Raw genomic sequence first — 21,794 nt, 5'->3', positions numbered from 1 at the left:
GGCTGGAAGTATGATTCACAACCTGAGAAGGGCTTTTCAAATAAAGGCAATGAATGCTTAAGTTAAAGCACAGGAACAGGAAAACATGGAAAGATTATGAGGACCAGTTTATAGCTCAATCTGGCTGAAATACAGGATATGCAGAAGAATCAGAAAAATAAGGTTGGGAAGATATTAAAAAAATAATTAAGTCCAATGGGCTTGATGAAGTTGGACTTCTGAGCTGTGGGCAATCAAGTAGACTAGAACGGATTTTTCTTCTAATTTTTAACATCAGGAATAAAAAGATAAAGAAAAATCAGTAACCACCACAGGTATGCACATTAGTGATATTCTGGGTCAAGTTTTTGACTGGTGAAGGTTCAACAGTAGAAATATCTTTAGGCTTTTCCTGTCAGGCTTAGGCAAAACTATAAAAGAAATGACACTTCTCTTATCCCCTTTCTTTACTCCTTTATCCTCCACACTTAAGCAGCCACCCCTCCCCACCCCCCCACCCCTCACCACCGAGCCCTGGCTCTCAGATCTCTGTCTCTTCTGTCTCCAAGTGCTCATTCACAGAAGGAGGATATCAGGAGCAGGGTATCTGTATGAGAGCAAGAGGACCCTAGAAGAGGAGTTAGAAATGAGAGGAATTTTAAAGAGAATGTATTAGGAATTTCAGCATTTTAAGAACTCAAGGAGACATGTTGAGGAGGAGGAATAAAGAGAGGTTTCTCTGGCTCCCCAAATCATATCAGAAAAGAAAGGCACCCTGTGTGACTAAGCATAAAATACACCTAGATCATTTCCACTAGGAACTTTCTGGGTTGCTCCTACTTTCTGGGCATTACTGCAATTGAGAATCAGTGACTACTATTAACAGCTCTTCCAGTACAGTGACCAGTACTGCCATTCCCAGCTGTGTCTGATTCAATGTTCAATCTTGAGTTGGGTTCTTACTGCTCCCCCCCACGTCAAGAAGTCAGAGATCCTTCCTGAGCAGATAGAACAAAAAGTTTGACAATGACTGAGGAAAGATTAAGAACAGCCTTAGCGGTTTGTTGCAAAAGCTTTCTGATAAGGCAGTGATGACAGGGACACCTTTTTTACTGGACTCAAACACACTGTACTAACTGAATTACCTTATATAACAGCTAAACTTTCACCAGCATTAACCAAATGTATTGAGTTTGGGGATGTCCCTACCATGAGCTATAATTTTTGCAATGTATGTACACTACAGAATGTTTTCAGCTATATAAATGGTAAAATTTAAATTTTAAAAATGCTGAAGAATCTTCTTATACCTGTAAGAATTAATATAGTGTCATAGCTCAGGTGAACATGGCTGCTACTTGGGCTATATTTATCTCAAGAAAAAGGATCAAAAACTACCAAAGGTAGACCTCAATTTTTACAACGCCAGGTGCTATAATCAATCAAGTGAATTGATTTTTAAATTTTGGAAATAACTTTGGTTCAGCTCAACAGAGATTTACTGAACTCCTGCTAAATTCTAGGCACTGGGGATACAAAAATGAATCAAATAAACCTCCAAGATGATAACTATGTGACGTGTGTGGATTCATTAAATAACTTGATCATTGTAATTATTTAACAACGTGTATATATCAAATCATAATGTATGTCCAAAACATATACAATTTTGTCACACCTCAACAAAGAAGGCTGGGGCATAAACTTCCAATTAATTATTTATTAAAAAGTTAAAATAAAAACCCAACCAGTCAATTCTTCAAAATACCCAGCAAGAGTTTTGTTACATGAATATATACTAAAACATTTAATTTTTTTTAAATTTTTTTTAACGTTTTATTTATTTTTGAGACAGGGAGAGACAGAGCATGAACAGGGAGGGTCAGAGAGAGGAAGACACAGAATCCGAAACAGGCTCCAGGCTCTGAGCTGTCAGCACAGAGCCCAACGCGGGGCTCGAACTCATGGACCATGACGAGATCATGACCTGAGCCAAAGTCGGCCACTTAACCGACTGAGCCACCCAGACGCCCCTATACTAAAACATTTTAATGTAAGAAGTATTCTGGATAGGGCAAAAAGAGAGGATAAAACACCACTTAACTCATATTTCTAAAATAATCTAACTCTGAACCTAAAAATATTCCTAGAAATTATTTCTCTCTCTGGCTGAGAATACCTGATGTTCAAGCAGGTCATTAAACCTATGATTTTAGCTTCTGACAGAAAAAACTATACAGTATACGAGGTCTCAACAGAATCTCATCAGATATAGTTTAGTTTCACCCATTTCGAAGCAATCTGGAGAGGAAGAAAGGTGAATATTACACTGAGTTTCATAGCTAATGCTAATAACAATATCATGAGAGCCTATAGTAACTTTCTGCACTGAAACCAAATTTCATTCCAATCATATAGAACTCACAAAGACATAACATAAAAATATTTTTTTTCAAAATAGTTTTTATTTATTTAAGTAATCTCTATCCCTGATGTAAGACTTGAACTCATGACCCTGAGATCAACAGTCACATGCTCTTCCAAATGAGCCAACCAGGCACCCTGTCAAAAGAGTTTTAAATACTGTAAATATTGCTAATGCAAGAAACACATGTTAAATAAAAGAACATACAGTAACTTCTATTGAACATATGTATTTGTATCTCCTTCACTTCTAAAACCCTACTATAATGACAAGCTAAAGGGAATAGGAACAAAAAAGTTGGAGCCTGAAAAGCAGAATGATAGAACCAAGAAAAGAGCAGAACCAAGAAATAGAGAATAGCAGAACCAAGAAAACAGAATCCTAAAAGCATTAGAGAAAAACCGAAGCAACAAAACTGACAGTACAGAATTCACCAATTGCTCAGAAACTTAGGTCACTGAGTACATCCAGAGGTGGGAATGAGGATGGGCATAGGACCAGAACTATTAGGAATTCTGGGAAGATGGCAACAGTGCAGGTGAGTTTTGTTTTTTTTTAATCTCCCTGAAGCCTCCATCAAAAGTGGACAAAGCAACTGCAATACCAAAACCAAAAATGCACAGACAACACTGACAACAAGACCCTGTTAACTGACAAAGTATTTCCATAAACCCCAAGATACAAGTGAGTAGGGACAAACTGAGAGCTGCAAGACTTGCATCCCAGCATCTATGTGGAAAGTATAGAGAAGTATGGAGAGTCTGACAAACCTAAAAAGAGAATTCCAAAAGAGCGAAGTACATTCACTGGAAAGCTCAGTGGACCAATGGGACAGCAGCAGCAGACACTGAATGCAAGGCAACTATGGTCCAGTCTGGAAGGGATGGAGCAGTCTGGGACCTATGAACTCTCAAAATTAACCAGGATAATCCTATACTAATGAGGAGAAACTGCTGGGAATAGAATCCAAATTGAGTGGAACAAGGATTTTGGCAGCAAAGGAAAGTGAAGGTGTAAAAAAAAAAAAAAAACAAAGGAAGAGGATAGAGCAAAGCAATCTCATAAGAACAAGGCCATGTTTTTAATGTTTCATGAAAACAACAGAAGGAGAAGCTGTAGAGCTATAAAGCTAGAAACGTTGGCCTTACCTACTCCTTCAAAAAGTTCAGGAAAACTAATTTTGTGTAAAAAAGAAAAGAACCATCATTGAATGAAACAAAGTTACTATGAAAAAAAAAGAGAGAGAGAGAATCAAGTGTAGAAAATGCTCCTACAGACAATGGGAATAGACCAGAAAGAAGACTCTAAATTAAAGGGCACCAGCACAACTGAGGACAGAATTATAATTTTGAGAACAGAGGGATCCAGTGAAGGTTTACACACTAATGACGAGACCCTACAGCTACCCCCCAGTTCTCCTCCCCACTTAGCTCTAAGAACCTGTCAGCCAGATTTATAACCTCCAGGCAGAAAGACCAGAAGTTTCTTCTCTAGTAATCTGACAAGTACATGATAAAACACCTAAAGATACTGACAACAAAGATTCCCCATCCAGACTACTTTTCAGAAAAGGTCTCAGTCAACATGCAGAGCTTCCAATCAGCCTTTTAGTGTCCACCTCTGGTAGCTAGTATCACCACACAGCTGAGGAAGACATTTAAAATAAGAGGCCAAAGCAACCACACAGAAAAAAAAAAAAAAAACCTTGGAAGAAATAGCAACTATGCATGCAAATGCAATTTTGAGGAAAAAATTATGTGTATATATATACATACATATATATATACATACATACATACATATATACATATATGTGTATTATATGTATAATTTGTACATTATTTATATATCCACCCATCCTCAAAGAAGGTATTACATCTCTGAAACAAGAACACAGTGCTCTTCTAAAGAAGTAAGAATGGAGTCTTCAGCATTAAAAATAGTAGAAATAAGGAGCGCCTGGGTGGCTCAGTTGGTTGAGCATCCGACTTTGGCTCAGGTCATGATCTCGCAGTCTGTGGGTTCGAGCCCTGCGTCGGGCTCTGTGCTGACAGCTCAGAGCTTGGAGCCTGCTTCCGATTCTGTGTCTCCCTCTCTCTCTGCCCCTGCCCCATTCATGCTCTGTCTCTCTCTGTCTAAAAAAAAAAAAAAAAAAAAATATATATATATATATATAAATAAATGAAATCATGAAATGCAGAAAAAGAAAATTACATGATCAGTCCAGGAGATCCAATATCTGAATAATGGTTGTTAAAGAAAAAGAAAGCATATTGGGGTGGGGAGGAATCAAAGAAAAATTTAAGTTTACTTGCATTAAAAAATGTTTCCAAATTGAGAAGGGACCACAAATAGGCAAAACAATGGATAAAACAAATACACACCAAGGCACATCATCATGAAATTTCAAAATTCTAGGGACAAAGAGAAGATCCAAAAATCTTCCAGAGAGAAAGATTGGGAATCAGAATGGCTTCAGACTTCTCAGTATGAGCTTTGGAACCTTGGGAGAAAATGGAACAATGTCTTCAAAATTTTAGGGTAAAATAATTGCAAACTACATCCAAAGGTAGAACTGTCCTAAATTGCATTAAGGCAGGAAGCACATTCATAGTACACTTAGTCTACTTAGTTCTAATGACACTAATGACCAAAACAAAATTTTATTATAACTGTATTAGAATAATGGGGTGATAAAAAGGGGTGTGCCTATGTCAAAGGTAGCACAGGTGGGAGAAGAAAAAAGCTACATTTTCATCTTAATTTTCAGAAGATAAGTTCTCAAACATAGAAATTAAAAACATTATAAGCTTGAGATATGGGGGCATGAAGGTAAATATCAAAAGAAGTATCTAGAAGCTAAAAGAAGTGCTTCTGGAGAATGAGTAATGGGGATGTCTGTTTTCCATAATGAGCTCTGTAATACTATTTAAGTTTTAAAAGTATGTACATTGGAACTTTGATAAAAACAAAGTTAATTTTTAAAGAACATACAATAAGCATAAGGCCTCCATATCCACAATCCTTCATTATGGCAAACTATTCTTTTTTTTAAAGAATTTCATCCCTGGGGCGCCTGGGTGGCGCAGTCGGTTAAGCGTCCGACTTCAGCCAAGTCACGATCTTGCGGTCTGTGAGTTCGAGCCCCGCGTCAGGCTCTGGGCTGATGGCTCAGAGCCTGGAGCCTATTTCTGATTCTGTGTCTCCCTCTCTCTCTGCCCCTCCCCCGTTCACGCTCTGTCTCTCTCTGTCCCAAAAATAAATAAACGTTGAAAAAAAAAAAAAAAAAGAAATTTCATCCCTATAATATACACCTTATTCTTAAAAGAATAAAATTATTTCAGATTTTACAACTTTAAAGAAAAGAGAAACTACATAAATGTGGCAAAAAAGTTTATTTATTGATGCAAATCCAAATATAAGGCAGGTGGGAGAACTCAAATGACTCCTTGATCTTCAAAATAAACAACCTTCCAGTAGAGGGTTCCCAAGTCAAATTGCCTGCCTCACCCACAGAAAAATATGAAATGTGAATGGGTTTTATCTAAATCTATGTACATAATCTGAATGTATCCCCAAAGTAATATGATCTTAAGGAAATATTTAAAATGCACACCAGATATGAGCCACAACCAAAGTGTTCCTTTGCTAGAGTCAGCATGACATATGCTGGAAGTTAATTCTCCTCACCTGAATTGAAGAATCATCAGAGCTTGAAATAAGAGTTTTCCCATCATCTGTGAACTGGATGTGCCGTACAGTTTTCTTGTGCCCAATCCTGGATTGGAAGATTCTGTTGTTTAGGAGTTCTAAAATCTTCAAAATAGAAAACCACAGAAAATTAGCACCAAGAAATTCACCAACACCCAGGCATTACACCCCAAAAATATTGAATTTAAATTAGATACAGAAGGGTATAGAATTTCCATCTCATAGTGCTTTCATTTTAATTAAAGACACACAAATGAATGGAACATACATATGCACAAGTGTATCCACACACACACACATGCATGCACACACACACACCCTAAAATAAAACTCACTGGAATGACCAGATAGCAGTAGGAACCAGTGGTCCTTCTGAGAACTCAACTACCCAATTCATCAAACAAGTGGCAGCCTGAACTCAGCCTCCAAAAAGAAAAGGACATGTAAGATGGATGAGAGAGAAGAAAAATTCTGGATGACTAACACAAGCTCTTTATAAAACACCAGAGACAAGGAAAGAGGGGGGGTAATGAGAGAGACAGGAAACAGACAAGAGAATAAAGAGTAGGTTTCTAAAGTATATCAAGAACACATAAAGGATCTAAAGATGAATATGCCTAATGCAGAGATTAAAAAAGTGGTAACAGAACTCAAAAACTAATGACTATGTCAAAAAGGCTTTCAAGTGAACTGACCAAAAACAAAACAAAAAAAGTAAATATGGTTCTCTTGTCCAAATTAAAATGCCTCAAGGAAGCCTAAGGAAAATAGAAATGATGCTAATATAGGAAATGGTAGAAATTCAAGCCTAACCTGCATGTCTGATAAAATGCTCCTTTTAGAAGGCAAACGGGAACTGTGTGAGAGCGTTCCCCAATGAGCAGAACAATCTTAGAACTGCTGTAGGGAAAAGGCAGGCAAGCATCATAGCACAGCAGCTCAGACACCAGGGCTTAAATCCTAGTTCTGACACTTACTGATTTAATCAAAGTTATGGAACCTTGGAGTTTAGACATCTGTAAAACAGGAATAACAACATCTAACATCCAAGTATTATAATAATTCCATGAGAGAATCTGGTCGATAAATACCTAAAAATGGTAGCCTTTATTATTTGATGATACTAGACTCAACCACATGAAAATGCTATCTTACAAGTTAAATACCATCAAATATTGGTAATCTCATATGATTCATTTTATATTATTTATATTATTTGATGACTCTGAGGACAGGGATATGGATGAGGTACATGTGTGTTTTGTGAATTATTTCCTTAAACTAAGGTTTATTTCAAGATACTCAGATCGTAAAAACAAAAAGAATGTAGTGCTGGCTTGGCAACAAGGTAAAAATAAGAGGAAGCAAGGATCCTTTAAGAATGAATAATAATATACACCAGTTTGAAAGATGAGACCGAGAGGGAAGACTAAGGTGCACTCATAAATGGAGAACCATCCCTTGCTTAAAAAACATTCACAATATACTTTTTTCAAAATAGCACTCATCTTCATGATAAATAATTTTTCACAATAATGAAAAAAAACACCTTAACTCTGAATCCATGCCACAATGGCCATGACAAATATATAATAACACTGGCATCACTTTCTAAAAGCTTCTTCCTTCATTTTGTGTGTAAACATATAGTCTCCTCTTTGTGGGGCAATATGGACTAGAGAATATTTGTGTAATTCCTTATGAAAATAAATCCAAAGTAAAATAAATGTGGCTTGTGCCACAATTACTAAATTAAGAAATAATTCCAAAAAGCTTGGATGAGAAAAAGGTGAGAGAAGGAGCAAATGTTCTTTGGAAAACCATTACACAGCTAAAGACAATGTGCTTTGTGATGAAATCATTTTATTACACATTTTTGCATTTTTTAAGTTATTTGGTCTTCTTTAATAAGTTAAGGATTTCAGGTGGTGAAGAGGTATACTTCTAATACCAAAAGAGTATCAGAAGGGTTGGTGAAACAGGTAAGCAAAGGACAACCCTGCACAGACATTTCCAAGGAACCTTATCAGTACCAAAATGGAAACTTACACCAAAGGCTGAGTTGCTAAGGAGAGAAAAAAGTGCTATTTACATGGTCAGCTAAATCTCTGACAGTGTTTGATATTCTTGCAGAATAGCAAAACAACTAGATAGACCATAAGAACACAAAAAGACAAAAAGTATGAGAAACCATAGTAAAGGCAATCTGAAAAATCTATCACCAACAGGATTTTAAGATTTTAGCCTAGCAGAAGAATGACTGATATACCACAAAAAGATTTATTTAGTATAAGTCTACAATGCCAGACACACAATTTTAAATAAATAAGTCTCCTGCACAGAAGGATTCTGAAGACTAGAACAGAGTAATACCTCAATGGCTCCATCTTCGCCTCCAAATGCAATGTACTCAAGATGTGGACTTAAGCAACAGCAACTAACTTGAGCTTCTGTCAGATAATCAGTCTGACCTGTTTTTCCATTAATGAGCTAATGAAAAATAAGGCACAATCAGATGTTAGGCTGTAAGAGCAATTTCTGTTCTTTAGAACAGAGACTTCAATTGAAAACATAAAGTGAAACAGAAAACAACCAACAAGATCTCCCAGGGGAACAACAAAGCCCTATCCTAGTCTCAGCAGCTGCATTTAGCACTTCACGCTTTCATTTCATTTCACTTTTGTGGTTCAAATACACTTTCATAAAATAAAATGAGGTTTAAAAGGTTTAAAAAGCAGCTGCTGTGCCCACCACCTGAGACACATGAATTTATAATCCCACAGCTAACTCTGCACCCTGTTTTCCATTTCTTTACAAAGCCCATTTTAGTAAGGCTATCATTTGCTAAAGTATACTTTTCTGATATTTTTCAAGGGGGCTACTGAAATGGGACTGAGATAGACATCATATAAAAAGCCAAATTCAACTTAAAATGAGTTTTAGGAGCACCTGGGTGGCTCAATCGGTTGGGCAACTGATTTTGGCTCAGGTCATGATCTCACACTTCGTTGAGTTTGGGCCCCACATCGAGCTCACTGCTGTCAGTGCAGAGCCTGCTTCAGATCCTCTGTCCCTCTTTCTTGATGCCACTCCCCTGCTCATGTTCTCTCTCTCTCAAAAATAAAACATTTTTTAAAAAATCTTTAAAATGAGGTTTATATCCCCTAATCACTCACAAAACAGTTTAAATTAAGATTCTTTCCTTTGTTAAGCAGGGGAGAAGGGAGTTTTGGAGAAGAACCCATAAGCATAATATGGGTGACTGGACTTATAATGTTTAATCTAAGATTAGCTAATTTTATAATACGTACCAATGCTAACAATTACTTTAAGTCTTCTTAACAAAGATGGCTTATTGCTCAACTAAACCTATTTCTCAAACTTAAATCAATTGTCTGCTACCTCTCTCTCTGACAACCTAAAAGTCTTAAATCATTTTTCACCACCATGAACTAAAGGTCATATTTGTTTCAGGCACAAAGATTACAGGGTATCCATCAAGGCAGCCTTTTCTTCACAATGACATTCAAAATAAAGACTGAATTGCTAAAAGCTGAATTTATCTTCTTTCTCTCAAAAATAAATTTCCATATTTTTCTAATAGTGACTAAAACATGTTTTGTTCACTTAAATGGAACTACATTTGTCAGTTTAACTATCCCCTCAACTCTCCCATAATCACTGACAGAGAATGAAATGATACTTTTATAGCTGTATGACTTCTTTTTGAAGTCTCACAGTTATGACAACTATTAAAGAAAGGTTGCACAAATTTAATAAAGGTAATATAAGCCTGAGGACACTGAACTTGACAAGAAAACTGCAACAGAAAATATCCCAAGTCTGCTAAAAATCAGTAACGAGGCATGCACATTCAATTTCACACATCAATTTATCCCAGAAATACAGGACATTAGGAGCTCCCCATCAATATATTAAGGATGATAGTGTAGCTTGTAAAATACAGAACAAGCCATATTAATGGGTGCCTCACACCTTGACTCTGACCCCCGACAGGAGACAAGGAGAAATTACCACATGCCATAGACTGTTTACTCCCAGATATCTGTCTCCTGAATCTGGATTCCACCTTCACCCTACAACCAGCTCAGACTTCTCAAGATAAAAAGGACCATATAGATGAAGAAAGTGAGGCTCAGAGGAAGTGTATAATTTACTCAAACATCACACAACTGACAATAAAGCCTAAACTGTACATGGGTCTCCTGAGTGAACAGTCACTGTTCTTTCCATCACATCAAGCTGGGCTTTGCAGCTCCAAAGCTTGTGAAGCTCTGTCTTACCCTCAGTCACTCCGTCTCAAGTTCTCCTCCTGGACTCCATGAAAATCAAGGAATGTGATTACAGATACCAACAGGAGAGGAATGAAGTGAGGCAAAGTTCACTTTTTAAAATTCTAAATATTAAGCATATTTAAGCCTCAGCTCAAAACCCACATATTTATTCAACTAATACTTACTGAGCACCTATTAGATATCACACATTTATGCCTGATTCCCAAATTCAAAACTGAACAAGAAAAATGTGAATTGGAAGTTCAACCAAAATTTTTTGGGGAGTCGGGGTGGCTCAGTCAGTTAAGCATCCGACTTCAGCTCAGGTAGAAAACTCATGTTCATCAGTTCGGGCCCCACATCAGGCTCTGCGCTGACAGCTCAGAGTTTGAAGCATGCTTCAGACTCTCTGCTTCAGATTCTGTGTCCCCTCTCTCCACCCCTCCCCTGCTTGTGCTCTCTCTCAAAAATAAATGAATAAACAGGTCGCCTGGTTGGCTCAGTCGGTTGAGCATCCAACTTCGGCTCAGGTCATGATCTCACGGCTCATGAGTTCGAGCCCCATGTAGGGCTCTGTGCTGATGGCTCAGAGCCTAAAGCCTGCTTCGGATTCTGTGTCTCCCACTCTCTCTGCCAACCCACTCGTATTCTGTCTCTCTCTCTCTCAAAAAAAAATAATAAACATTAAAAAAATAATAATAAATGAATAAACATTAAAAAACACACACACAATTTTTCCAATTGTTTTCTAAAAAATACTCACCTGCAGATGTCTTACATTGTCAACTGCAAGAACCATCACTTCATTTTCTTGAAACACAACATCTATGTCTTGCTTTAACACTATAGCAGAGTTCTCACATACTTTCTTTGTCTCCCAGAGCTAAATAAAAGATTAAAAAAACTAAAATAAGATAGTCATATCCTTTGAAATATGTAAAGAGAAGCCTTAGTCTTAAAGCAAGATACAAACCATGCTTCACACTCAAAATACATATGATGCCAGGAAATTTTCAATTATTAGATTATGATTCAATAAATACTTATTAATTATATGCTACATGGGAATGCAAGCTGGTATAGCCACTCTGGAAAACAGTATGGAGGTTCCTCAAAAAACTAAAAATAGAACTACCCTATGACCCAGCAATTGCACTACTAGGCATTTATCCAAGGGATACAGGTGTGCTGTTTCAAAGGGACACATGCACCCCCATGTTTATAGCAGCACTATCAACAATAGCCAAAGTATGGAAAGAGCCCAAATGTCCATCAATGGATGGATGGATAAAGAAGATGTGGTATATATATATATATATATATATATATACATATATATATATATATATATACATACACACACAATGGAGTATTACTTGGCAATCAAAAAGAATGAAATCTTGCCATTTGCAACTACGTGGGTGTAATTGGAGGGTATTATGCTGAGTGAAATTGGTCAGAGAAAGACAAAAATGATATGACTTCACTCATATGAGGACTTTAAGAGACAAAACATATGAACATAAGGGAATGGAAACAAAAATAATATAAAAACAGGGAGGGGGACAAAACAGAAGAGACTCATAAATATGGAGAACTGAGGGTTACGGGAGGGGTTGTGGGAGGGGGGATGGGCCAATGGGTAAGGGGCATTAAGGATTCTACTCCTGAAATCATTGTTGCACTATATGCTAACTAATTTAGGTGTAAATTTAAAAAAATAAAAAATGAAACAAGATAAAAAAAATCTTTTCACTAAAAAAGAAAAAAAAATTATATGCTACAGTGAGTAGTAGTTAGTATTAAGAGTAATGAGTGCCTGACCATGAATTCTAGTTCCACCTAAAGCTGTGACTTTGGGAAGGTTACTTAATACAGTGCTTCTCACAATAAGAACTCCTGCCAGTCTTCAAACTGATACCAAGATAAGGAACTGGTACTAGAATTTAAATCAACTATATCACTAACACACCATTAACAGTATGCTTAGTGATATGACTGATCTTTTTTTTAAGAAGACTTCTTGATGACGAAAGAGGTAAGTTGATTTACATTGTGGCTCAAGTTTATTGAGACTGGCACTATAAGCAAAACTGATTTAACCTTTCTGTGACTGTTTTCTCACCTGCAAAAAGGACTGCTATCAGAACTAGCAAATATAAGAGCAGTACTTCTCACAATGTCTAGCATACAGTAAATACTAAAAAAACTTTAGCTAAAATGTATATAAAGTACTATATTAGATGCCACAGGGTCCCTAGCCTCAAAGGCCTTGTAATTTAAGATGTGTAGGGGCGCCTGGGTGGCTCAGTCGGTTGAGCATCCTACTTTGGCTCAGGTCATGGTCTCGTAGTTTGTGAATTCGAGTCCCGCGTCGGGCTCTGTGCTGACAGCTCAGAGCCTGGAGCCTCCTTTGGATTCTGTGTCTCCCTCTCTCTCTGCCCCTCACATTCTCATGCTCTCTCTCTGTCTCTCAATAATAAATAAACATTAAAAAAATTAAAAAATAATAAAAAATGTGTGAACAAGTTAGAGGAGCAGTGGAGAACTGAAGGTGAGACGTAAAGCAAATCTGTACTTAACACTCAAAGCAGAATTTGGTTAGTACCATAAGAAAAGGACATAGAATTATATGGCATTAAAGGGAAGATACATTCTCCCAAATGGATTATTAGGAAGGGCTTTGCAGAAAGCCTGGGGGGAATGTGTAAGACTGTTAGGATTCCAACAAGGAGAGAGACAGGGAAATAGAGTATTCCAAACATAAGAAACCATAAAAGCAAAAGAAGCAGGGAAGTACAGGGTGTTGGGAAAAAGTGAGCAGTCCAGTATAGGTTACCTGTAGGAATAAACCAAAAGAAAGACTGGAGCAGAATGAAACCATACTGTAGAGAATTTCAATATAAACTTAGGACTACCTACTTACTTTTAGTAGTTTTTAAGCAAAAATGACATGGCTGTATTGTACATGAGGAAAATAGCTTGGAAGCAGCATGTAGAAAACCAAGAAAGAAAAGACTGTGGCACACACTAATACATTAAGAGAGACAACATGTAATGATCACCTAAATTTGAAATGAAAAGGTAGAAACAAATGACAGAAAATGGAAAGGCAGAATCCATTAGAATTGGCAAATAACTGGATAGGGGAATTTAAGATGGAGGAAAGAGTCAAAAATTAAGTCAATGTATTATCTAGTAATATATTTTTAAATGAATCAAAATAGAGTATAATCAGTGGACTTCAACATTTGGCCCATGATAAGATAATACTCAATGAACACATATGGAATGAATGAGACTGTTATAGTCCATGTAATAGCACTTTTCAAGGATAAATATGAATCTAGCAGTTTCTTGTTTTACTGCCCCCAATACTGCCCATCAATTTTCTTAGTTTCTAGGAAGTTTATGATCAGTAAATGTCTAGAATGAAAATGTCAATATTTCTCACCCTGATTGTCTGGTCATCAGAAGACGTCAAAAATGATGATCCATCAGGAGAAAACATCACACAATGAACCCAACTTAAATGTCCTCTGCAGTCAGCCACTTTTAAACACGAGTCCATGTTCCACAACTACAGAATAAATATATAGGAAATCACATTCATAAGCATTTTGAACATATAAAGAATATTGAAAATAGCAAAAGTAAACCAGTATCCACTTCTATGAATATAGTCCAAAATAAACTAGCAAAAATACAGAATGACTTGTGTAAAAACTATTCATTGCATCTTATTTTTAATAGCAAAAATTGCAAACAACCCAAAGGATCATCAATATGGAACTGACTGGGGCCCCCGGGTGGCTCAGTCAGTTGAGTGTCCAACTCTTGATTTTGGCTCAGGTCATGATCTCATGGTTTGTGGATTCAAGCCCTGCATCAAGCTCCGCATGTCAGTCTCTGTCTCTGTCTCCCTCTTTCTCTGCCTTGCCCCTGCTCATTATCTCTAAATAAATAAACACTAAAAAAAAAAAAAAAAAAAAAAAAAGAGAACTGACTGAATAAACTACATAATGGAATATTATATAGCTATAAAAAACACCCAGACAATGACTAGTCGCCGAGATAGATTTACAGAAAATAAGCAAAGAGCATATATACTTCTATGTAAAAAATATATATATTACACTATATATGTATATGTATATATATTTACACACACACACACACACACACACCTGGATACACACACTATACTGTGTAAGAGATGAAAAACAAATACCGATATATACATGGATATAGACATGGAGATTTTGTTTATACAAAATACATACAGATATCTGCTTATATACACAAAAAGAAACATTGGAATGTTAAAACAAAAACAAAAACAGCTACCTATCGGCAGGAGTTAGAAAAAGGGAGAGGGACAGAAATGAAAACAAGACTTCTCTGAATATAGCTTATTACAAAACTTTGATTGGAATCATGCATTTTATCTATTTTTTTATAAGTCATCAAAAAAATAGACTATTTTCCACTGTCATCTAATTCTCATTTCAACCAATGGCAAAACCGCACAATAAATGAATACACTAATTGTACATGTACACACTTCTGTTATTCATGGTTATTATCAATTGTAAATGTCTGCCACCCTGGCTATATTTTGTCCTGAGTTCTGCTATAAATTATTCAAATATATTCCAGTCTAATGAAGTACCATATGTGCCCGAGTTCCTCTCATTACACTCTGAATGACAGACCCACTTTACAATTTCAGAATAAGCATGGACAAAACAAGTACTTCATCACATGCCCAGTGGGTTTCAATCAGTGAGTTCTATGGTTACAAATTAATTGTATGAAATTTTCTTTGCCTTATCACTAGAGTCCAAGCTCTTGTGGACATACAAAGCTAAAGGCCACAAATGAAAATGGTTCCATAACTAAGAAATCTCCATTGAAAATCCTTCCCTTTTCCCTTCTAGTTCTACCCCATCGTTTATTAGAGCCCCCTTTTTAGGAAAAAGGACAATGTTTCCTCGAGCTTTCTAATAGGAAAGGGTAGGGATTTTAGAAGTGACAGAAAAGGCTGAAAGAAGAGTTGCTCCTCCACTCCTCCTAAAAATCCTGACAAAAACCCACAAAGAGGAAATTTCCAACCACATCTACCTTGAGGATCTATAGATAAGGTGAAAGATCTAGCACATCTGAATTTTTCAATACAAGGACTCCACTGACAAGAACACTGCCACAGCACCCTACTTCTTCCCATCATTTCAAATAGGACTGGAGCCTGCCCACACTCACTGCCTCTGCTTCCAATGGGAAGATTCTCGGCAGGGAAGTTCTTCAGTGTTAGTTGCATTGCTTCTGTACTTGGAGGTAAGTAGACCTTACAGAGCTTACCCACTCACTCTCACCTATTATATCTCCATGCTGAAGATATCTCCATGCCGAAGGGCTATAGCTCAGAAACTCTCCCCAACATCTTCACAGTAAGGGGCAAGATCGTCAAACTCACTAAAAATTGCTGAAATAAGCACAGAACACTAAAGAAGTGCTTGCAGTAGTCAAGCTTCCTTTGAGAAGACCCTGTGAACCAAGTGGATTTGTCTATTTTCCAGATAAAAGCCCATACCCACCTTCTTAGACTGTCATCACAAGGGTCTCCAAATTACCTGATGGTAAGACCCACTCAAGAAATAAATAGTAACAAAGCTTGGAAAAACTAATCCATCTTTGGAAAACAAATATAAGGAACTCACTGTTTTTGAAAAAATTAATACAGCCACTCATTTCTCAAACATCCTCAGTAGTTAAAGGTTTAAGTAGCCCATTCTTTGGCATCCTTGTACCTCTGGAGACTCAAACTTCACAGAGTAAGTGAAGTACTCACCTCTACACAGCACTGGGACAAAGCCACCACTGCCAAACGATTTTGTGGGGAGAAGTCACAGTACTGGATGGTGCTATGATGGCCTGTATGGATTTCTGCCAACAGGCCACTGGCATGAATGTCAAAAAGCTGTCAACATAAAATAGGTTATCTATGAAAATAAAATGCTTTTAAAAATAAGCTATATTCAAACTGAATATAAATTTATAAGTCCTGACAAAACACAATTACTGATAGTTAACAGTCATAAATAAGATATAAATCAATATATACATACTTTTAAAATACTGCTCATCTTGTAACATGTTTCCTATAAAGAAAAATTTATCAGGGCACCTGGGTGGCTTAGTCACTTAAGCATCAGACTTCAGCTCAGGTCATGATCTCATGGTTCATGAGCTTGAGCCCCACATCAGGCTCTGTGCTGACAGAAGCCTGGAGCGTGCTTCGGATTCTGTCTCTCTCTCCCTCTGCCCCTCCCCACTCGCTCAAGTTCTCTCTCTCTCTCTCTCTCTCTCTCTCTCTCTCAAAAATAAACATTAAAAAAATAAAAAAATAAAAAATAAACATTAAAAAAGAAAAATTTATCATGGATGATGTCTCAAGCTGGCCTAGGGAGAAATAAAACCTTTGTGAATAAATGAATGGACTAGCCAAATTAACATACAGAGAAGTTCTCCTGAATGCTTGTTTATGCAAAAGAGGAAAATGGATACTCATAAATGAAGATGATCAAAATAATATAGAGCAGAAGGTTGCTAAAATTAAATTAGTTCAACCATTTCTATTTCTCTTCAGTGCTATCAAATTATTCCATTTTGATCATTTTCCCATTTTTGAATTAAAAAAAGCTATTTTTGTGTAATGCAAGCTTCAACTTTTGAAAAATTTTTAAATGTTGAATATACTCTTCTGAAGTTTTTGCTAAACAATAAAAACATTCATAGCAATATACAGTATTGTGATTTAAGACCAAGGTATAGTCTTTAGGAGGGAAAAAAAAAAAGCTTCCAGCGGGAGCCATAAATATGCACACAGCCCTGCAAGTATGCACAGATGGTAAGCAGCACAGCATCGGGGGCCAACAACAAAAGATAGTAAACCGTATTTAAAATATAGTTTTCCAGGATAGATTGTTCTTAAAAATTAATGGTGGAGGGTGACAGAGGAAACTTAGCATGTATGAAATAGGCATCTGTCCTATTACCACCAATTACTAAGTGGTAAAAAGGTAAAGCCCTGACAATTGGAATAGGCCAACAAAAGAGTTTGAAAGAAACCAGAAGGAGGAGAATGGAGAAACCAGAGAGTAAGAAATACGGATCTACATGTAATTAAGGGTAATTTTAGGGTAGTTTTATTTTAGCAGGTAAAATAAAAACCTTGTCTAGATTTTTAAAACAAAAACATATTTCATGCAATATAAAGTTGTTTTCTTCTATCACTGGAACAGATCTTTTAAAATGTTCAAATTCTGTTTAACACCACTAGTCATTAAGGAAACGTAAGTCAAACAACCATTAGATACCACCACTTCACACCTAATAGGATGGTTATAATTTTTAAAAAAATGGAAAATAACAAGGTTTGGCAAGAAAAAAGTGGAACCCCTGTAACACTACTAGCGGGAATACAAAATGGTGCAGATAGTTTGGTGGTTCTTCAAAAAAGCTAATTTAGAATTACCCAGTAATTCTATGCCTAGGTGTGTACACAAAAGATTTGAAAGTAGAGGCTCAAACAGATACTTGTACACCATGATCACTGTATCATTATTCACAACAGCCAAAAGGTGAAAACACCCAAGTGTCCATCAACAAATGAATGCATAAACAAAATGTGGTATATCCATACAATGGAATATTATTTGACAATAAAAAGGAATGAAGTTTATATATGCTACAACATGGATGAACCTTGAAAATATTACGCTAAATGAAATGAGCCAGATACAGAAGGACCAATATTATATGATTCCACTTATATGAAATATCCAGAACAGGCAAATTCATAGATTAAAGGTTACCAGTGGTTGGGGGCAGAGAGGAATGGGCAGTTACTAGTTTCTGGTTACAGAATTTGTTTGAGGGTGAAGAAAAAGTTTTGCAAACAGTGCTGAGTTACACAACACTGTGAATGTAATTAATATTACTGAATTATACATTTAAAAATGGGCTAAAGTAGCAGATTTTACATATATTTTACAACAAAAAATTTTTTAATCTTCAAATCTTATAAATGCAATGGTTCCTTTTCTGTTCCTACAAATTTTAACAAACTTTAAAAAGTTTGCTATTTTTTTCTTCAATTGCATGCTAAAGGAGTATAAACCGACATGCAACCAAGATCGAAGGGTCACAGATCAATGACTAGATCAAAAACAATATAAATGGGCCCTCAGTCAGTTTTTATGTAAATATACAGTATAATTTAGTTATATTCTTTAAAATTGTACTATCTCAGGGGATTTGAGGAGCTCTCAAGAGACTTAAGGCCTCTTCCTAAGCTAGCACTCTCACCAAGAAGAGTGCAAGTTCAAGAAGAAGAAGAGTGCAAGAGTGTTCAGTTCAAGTGCAAAAATCATGAAGCCCAATGGCGAGAAGCTGGACAAGTTCAAGTGCGACATCTCCCAGGCTCTCCTTGAGCTGGAGATGGACTCAGACCTCCAAGCCCAGCTAAGGTAGCTGAATATAACAGCAGCCAAGGAAACTGAAGTTAGTAGTTGTCAGAAAGCTATCATCATCTTTGCTCCTGTTCCTCAAATGAAATCTTTCCAGAAAATCTAAGTCTAGCTAGTCTGTGAATTGGAGAAAAAGTTCAGTGAAAGCACACTGTCTTTATTGCTGAGAGAATTCTACCTACGTCAACTTGAAAAAACCATATTAAAAATAAGGAAAAGTGACCCAACAGCCACACTTTGACAGCCATGCATGACACGATCCTGGAGGACTTGATTTTCCCAAGTGAAATTGTGAGCAAGAGAACCATGTGAAATTGGATGACTCATAAAGGTTCATTTGGATAAGGCACAGCAGAACAATGTGGAACACAAGGTTGAAACTTTCTCTGGTGTCTATAAGAAGCTCACACGCAAGGATGTTAATTTAGAATTCCCAGAGTTTCGGTTGTAAACAAAAATGATTAAATAAAACATTCACATAAATAGATAGATAGATAGATAGATAGATAAACAAATGATTAAATTGCACTATCTTGGGTGTGGAGAATAGGAAGAGGTTGGTAAAAGGATACGAACATTCCATTCAAGATAAATTGATCTGAGAATCTAATGTATAACACGGTAACTACAGTTGATTAACACTGTATGGTATAACTGAAATTTACTAAGAGTAGAAATTAAATGTTCTCTCACACACACACACAGAAGGTAAATACATGAAGTGACAGATGTGTTATTTAACTCCATGTGGGGAGAATCCTTTTACAATGCATACACATATTAATTCACACATGTATACCTTAAATATCTTACAATTTCGTCAACTGTACCTCAATAAAGCTGAAAATAGAACTGTAGTATCTCTTATCAAGTCTTTTAAAATTACTATTAGAATGAAATGTCCCTGAGCCATAAATCAGAATATCTATCTTTCCAAATCCATGGTATAACCTGGGACAAATTATTTGGCTGCTCTGAACCTCAGCTACCTCATTATTAGCATAGGTATATTGTAATCTGCTGCGTCTCTTGGACATTTATATCAAGAGAAACATGTGAGAGCACCCTGAATACAAATGTAAGCTATTACTACATTTCCTTGTCATTCACTATTTTAACATATTGTCCTCATTTACATCATAGAAATCTCACAATATTCTTCAGTTGTTGATAAGTTTTTCTATCACAGTCACCAAATCATAAATTTGAGGAGTAAGGAAGCACTTTGAAAATCACCTAAATCAATGTATTCAAAATTGTAAAAAAAAAAAAAAAAAAGTGATACAGAAAGTATTCCATATTTTAAATCTATTTGAGAAACACTGGACTAACCAACATAAATTATTTTTGTATTATAGGACTTATGGAGGCCTTAGGTATGTTAGTATACACTGAGTGACTCTAATAAGGAAAGGAATACACATTTCTCAAACCTGTGTGACCATGGAAACCTTTCCGCACAAAGCCAATCAACATCCCCTAGAACACAATTCTGAGAACGAAGAAGTTAGGGAGCTTACCCAAAATCATATAGCTATACTTTATTATTTATATCAATAAACAGTATAAAATGCAAAAATCAATAGATGTTTTCATTTTCTTTAAATTAGGCTAATTTTGGCTTGTTAAAATATGGATACTTACAAAGATCTTATTTTTTGCTGCCACCATTATCCTAGCACCATCAGCAGACCATGAACAACATTTCACTATCACTTCCATATCCTCTTGAGGCTCCTCTGAATTTAGGAAGAATTGCTTCACATTAATGCTTTCCCTCTCGTTTGCTGATTTCACATCCCAAAGCTTCAGATTGTAAAAATTAAAAAAAAAAAAAGTTTAAGTTTGTTTTAATCTCAAATCACACATCTAGAATTCTACCGGGATTAAATTTCACACAAATTATTCACTTTTTCTAATGAACTGTTTTCACTTATGTGTGACTTTTTATAAAGCTTTCAAATTAAGTACTCCAGTTTCATTCAGCACCTTCCTAAAAAGAAAAAAAAAAACTAGAAGCACTGCCTGAAATGCAAAATGCAGAATGTAAAACTAAATGCTAAAAAACCCTTGCATGGTGTGGAGGAAGCTAAAGATTAGGTGGTGACAATAAGAATGAGAACAGGAAGAAAGGTGAGACTCACAACTTGCCACTGCTGCCCTCTGCTGTGCCAGGCATGAAGTTTGCTTCCTGTCTATCTACTGCGTGCACAACCTGGACACCACACAAGGCCCAGTCTAAGCTAAGTTATAAACGTACCAAGAGTATCCAGGGACATAAGGAAGTCCCTGAAAATAAAAACAAAGAATATGCTAAAAGGAAGCAAGGCACCTTATGTGTTTGTGGGGCCATACACTTAAACGGCACAAAAGACAAAGGCCTTCAAGAAGACCCATCTTCACTCCCCTGGGCCTTAAACAGCAACTGAGCTTCACAGAGTGATAATGACTACCATGCCCAGACCAAGGGTTGGTCAAGGATGACAAAATTAATTAAAAATTAATTTAAAATTAATTTAAAATTAATTTAAAATTTATTAAATTTAAAATTTATTTAATTTAAAATTTAAATTTATTTAAATTTATTTAAATTTTAAATTTATTAAATTTAAAATTTATTAAATTTAAAATTAAATTTTAATTTAAAATTTATTAAATTTAAAATTTATTTAATTTAAAATTTAATTAAAAATTAAAACAAAAAAACAAAAAACCTGCTTCTTAGGCTTTAACTCAGCTTCCAAAGAACACCTCCAAAGTAAAACCAGATTTGTTTCACCAAGCACATTTTTAAAGCTCAAGTTTAGAGGGGCGCCTGGGTGGCTCAGTCGGTTAAGCGTCTGACTTCAACTC

General features: G+C 36.1%; 1 protein-coding gene across 1 annotated transcript in view; it reads right to left on the bottom strand.

Annotated features, from left to right (window-relative positions):
* APAF1 (apoptotic peptidase activating factor 1) overlaps positions 1 to 21,794 on the bottom strand; it is a 92,448-nt gene that overhangs the window by 15,471 nt on the left and 55,183 nt on the right. Inside the window, exons 17-22 of the mRNA XM_043562268.1 lie at positions 20,586 to 20,747; positions 16,262 to 16,390; positions 13,865 to 13,990; positions 11,174 to 11,293; positions 8,489 to 8,605; positions 6,095 to 6,220 (exon numbers count right to left, since the gene is read on the bottom strand). Of these exons, the coding sequence (XP_043418203.1) occupies positions 6,095 to 6,220; positions 8,489 to 8,605; positions 11,174 to 11,293; positions 13,865 to 13,990; positions 16,262 to 16,390; positions 20,586 to 20,747 (780 nt within the window). The remainder of the gene's footprint in view (positions 1 to 6,094; positions 6,221 to 8,488; positions 8,606 to 11,173; positions 11,294 to 13,864; positions 13,991 to 16,261; positions 16,391 to 20,585; positions 20,748 to 21,794) is intronic.

The sequence above is a fragment of the Prionailurus bengalensis genome, chromosome B4, assembly GCF_016509475.1.
Source record: "Prionailurus bengalensis isolate Pbe53 chromosome B4, Fcat_Pben_1.1_paternal_pri, whole genome shotgun sequence".
Classification (NCBI taxonomy): domain Eukaryota; kingdom Metazoa; phylum Chordata; class Mammalia; order Carnivora; family Felidae; genus Prionailurus; species Prionailurus bengalensis.
The sequence above is the reverse complement of the archived record's forward strand: the minus strand, read 5'-3'. Positions and strand labels throughout refer to the sequence as shown.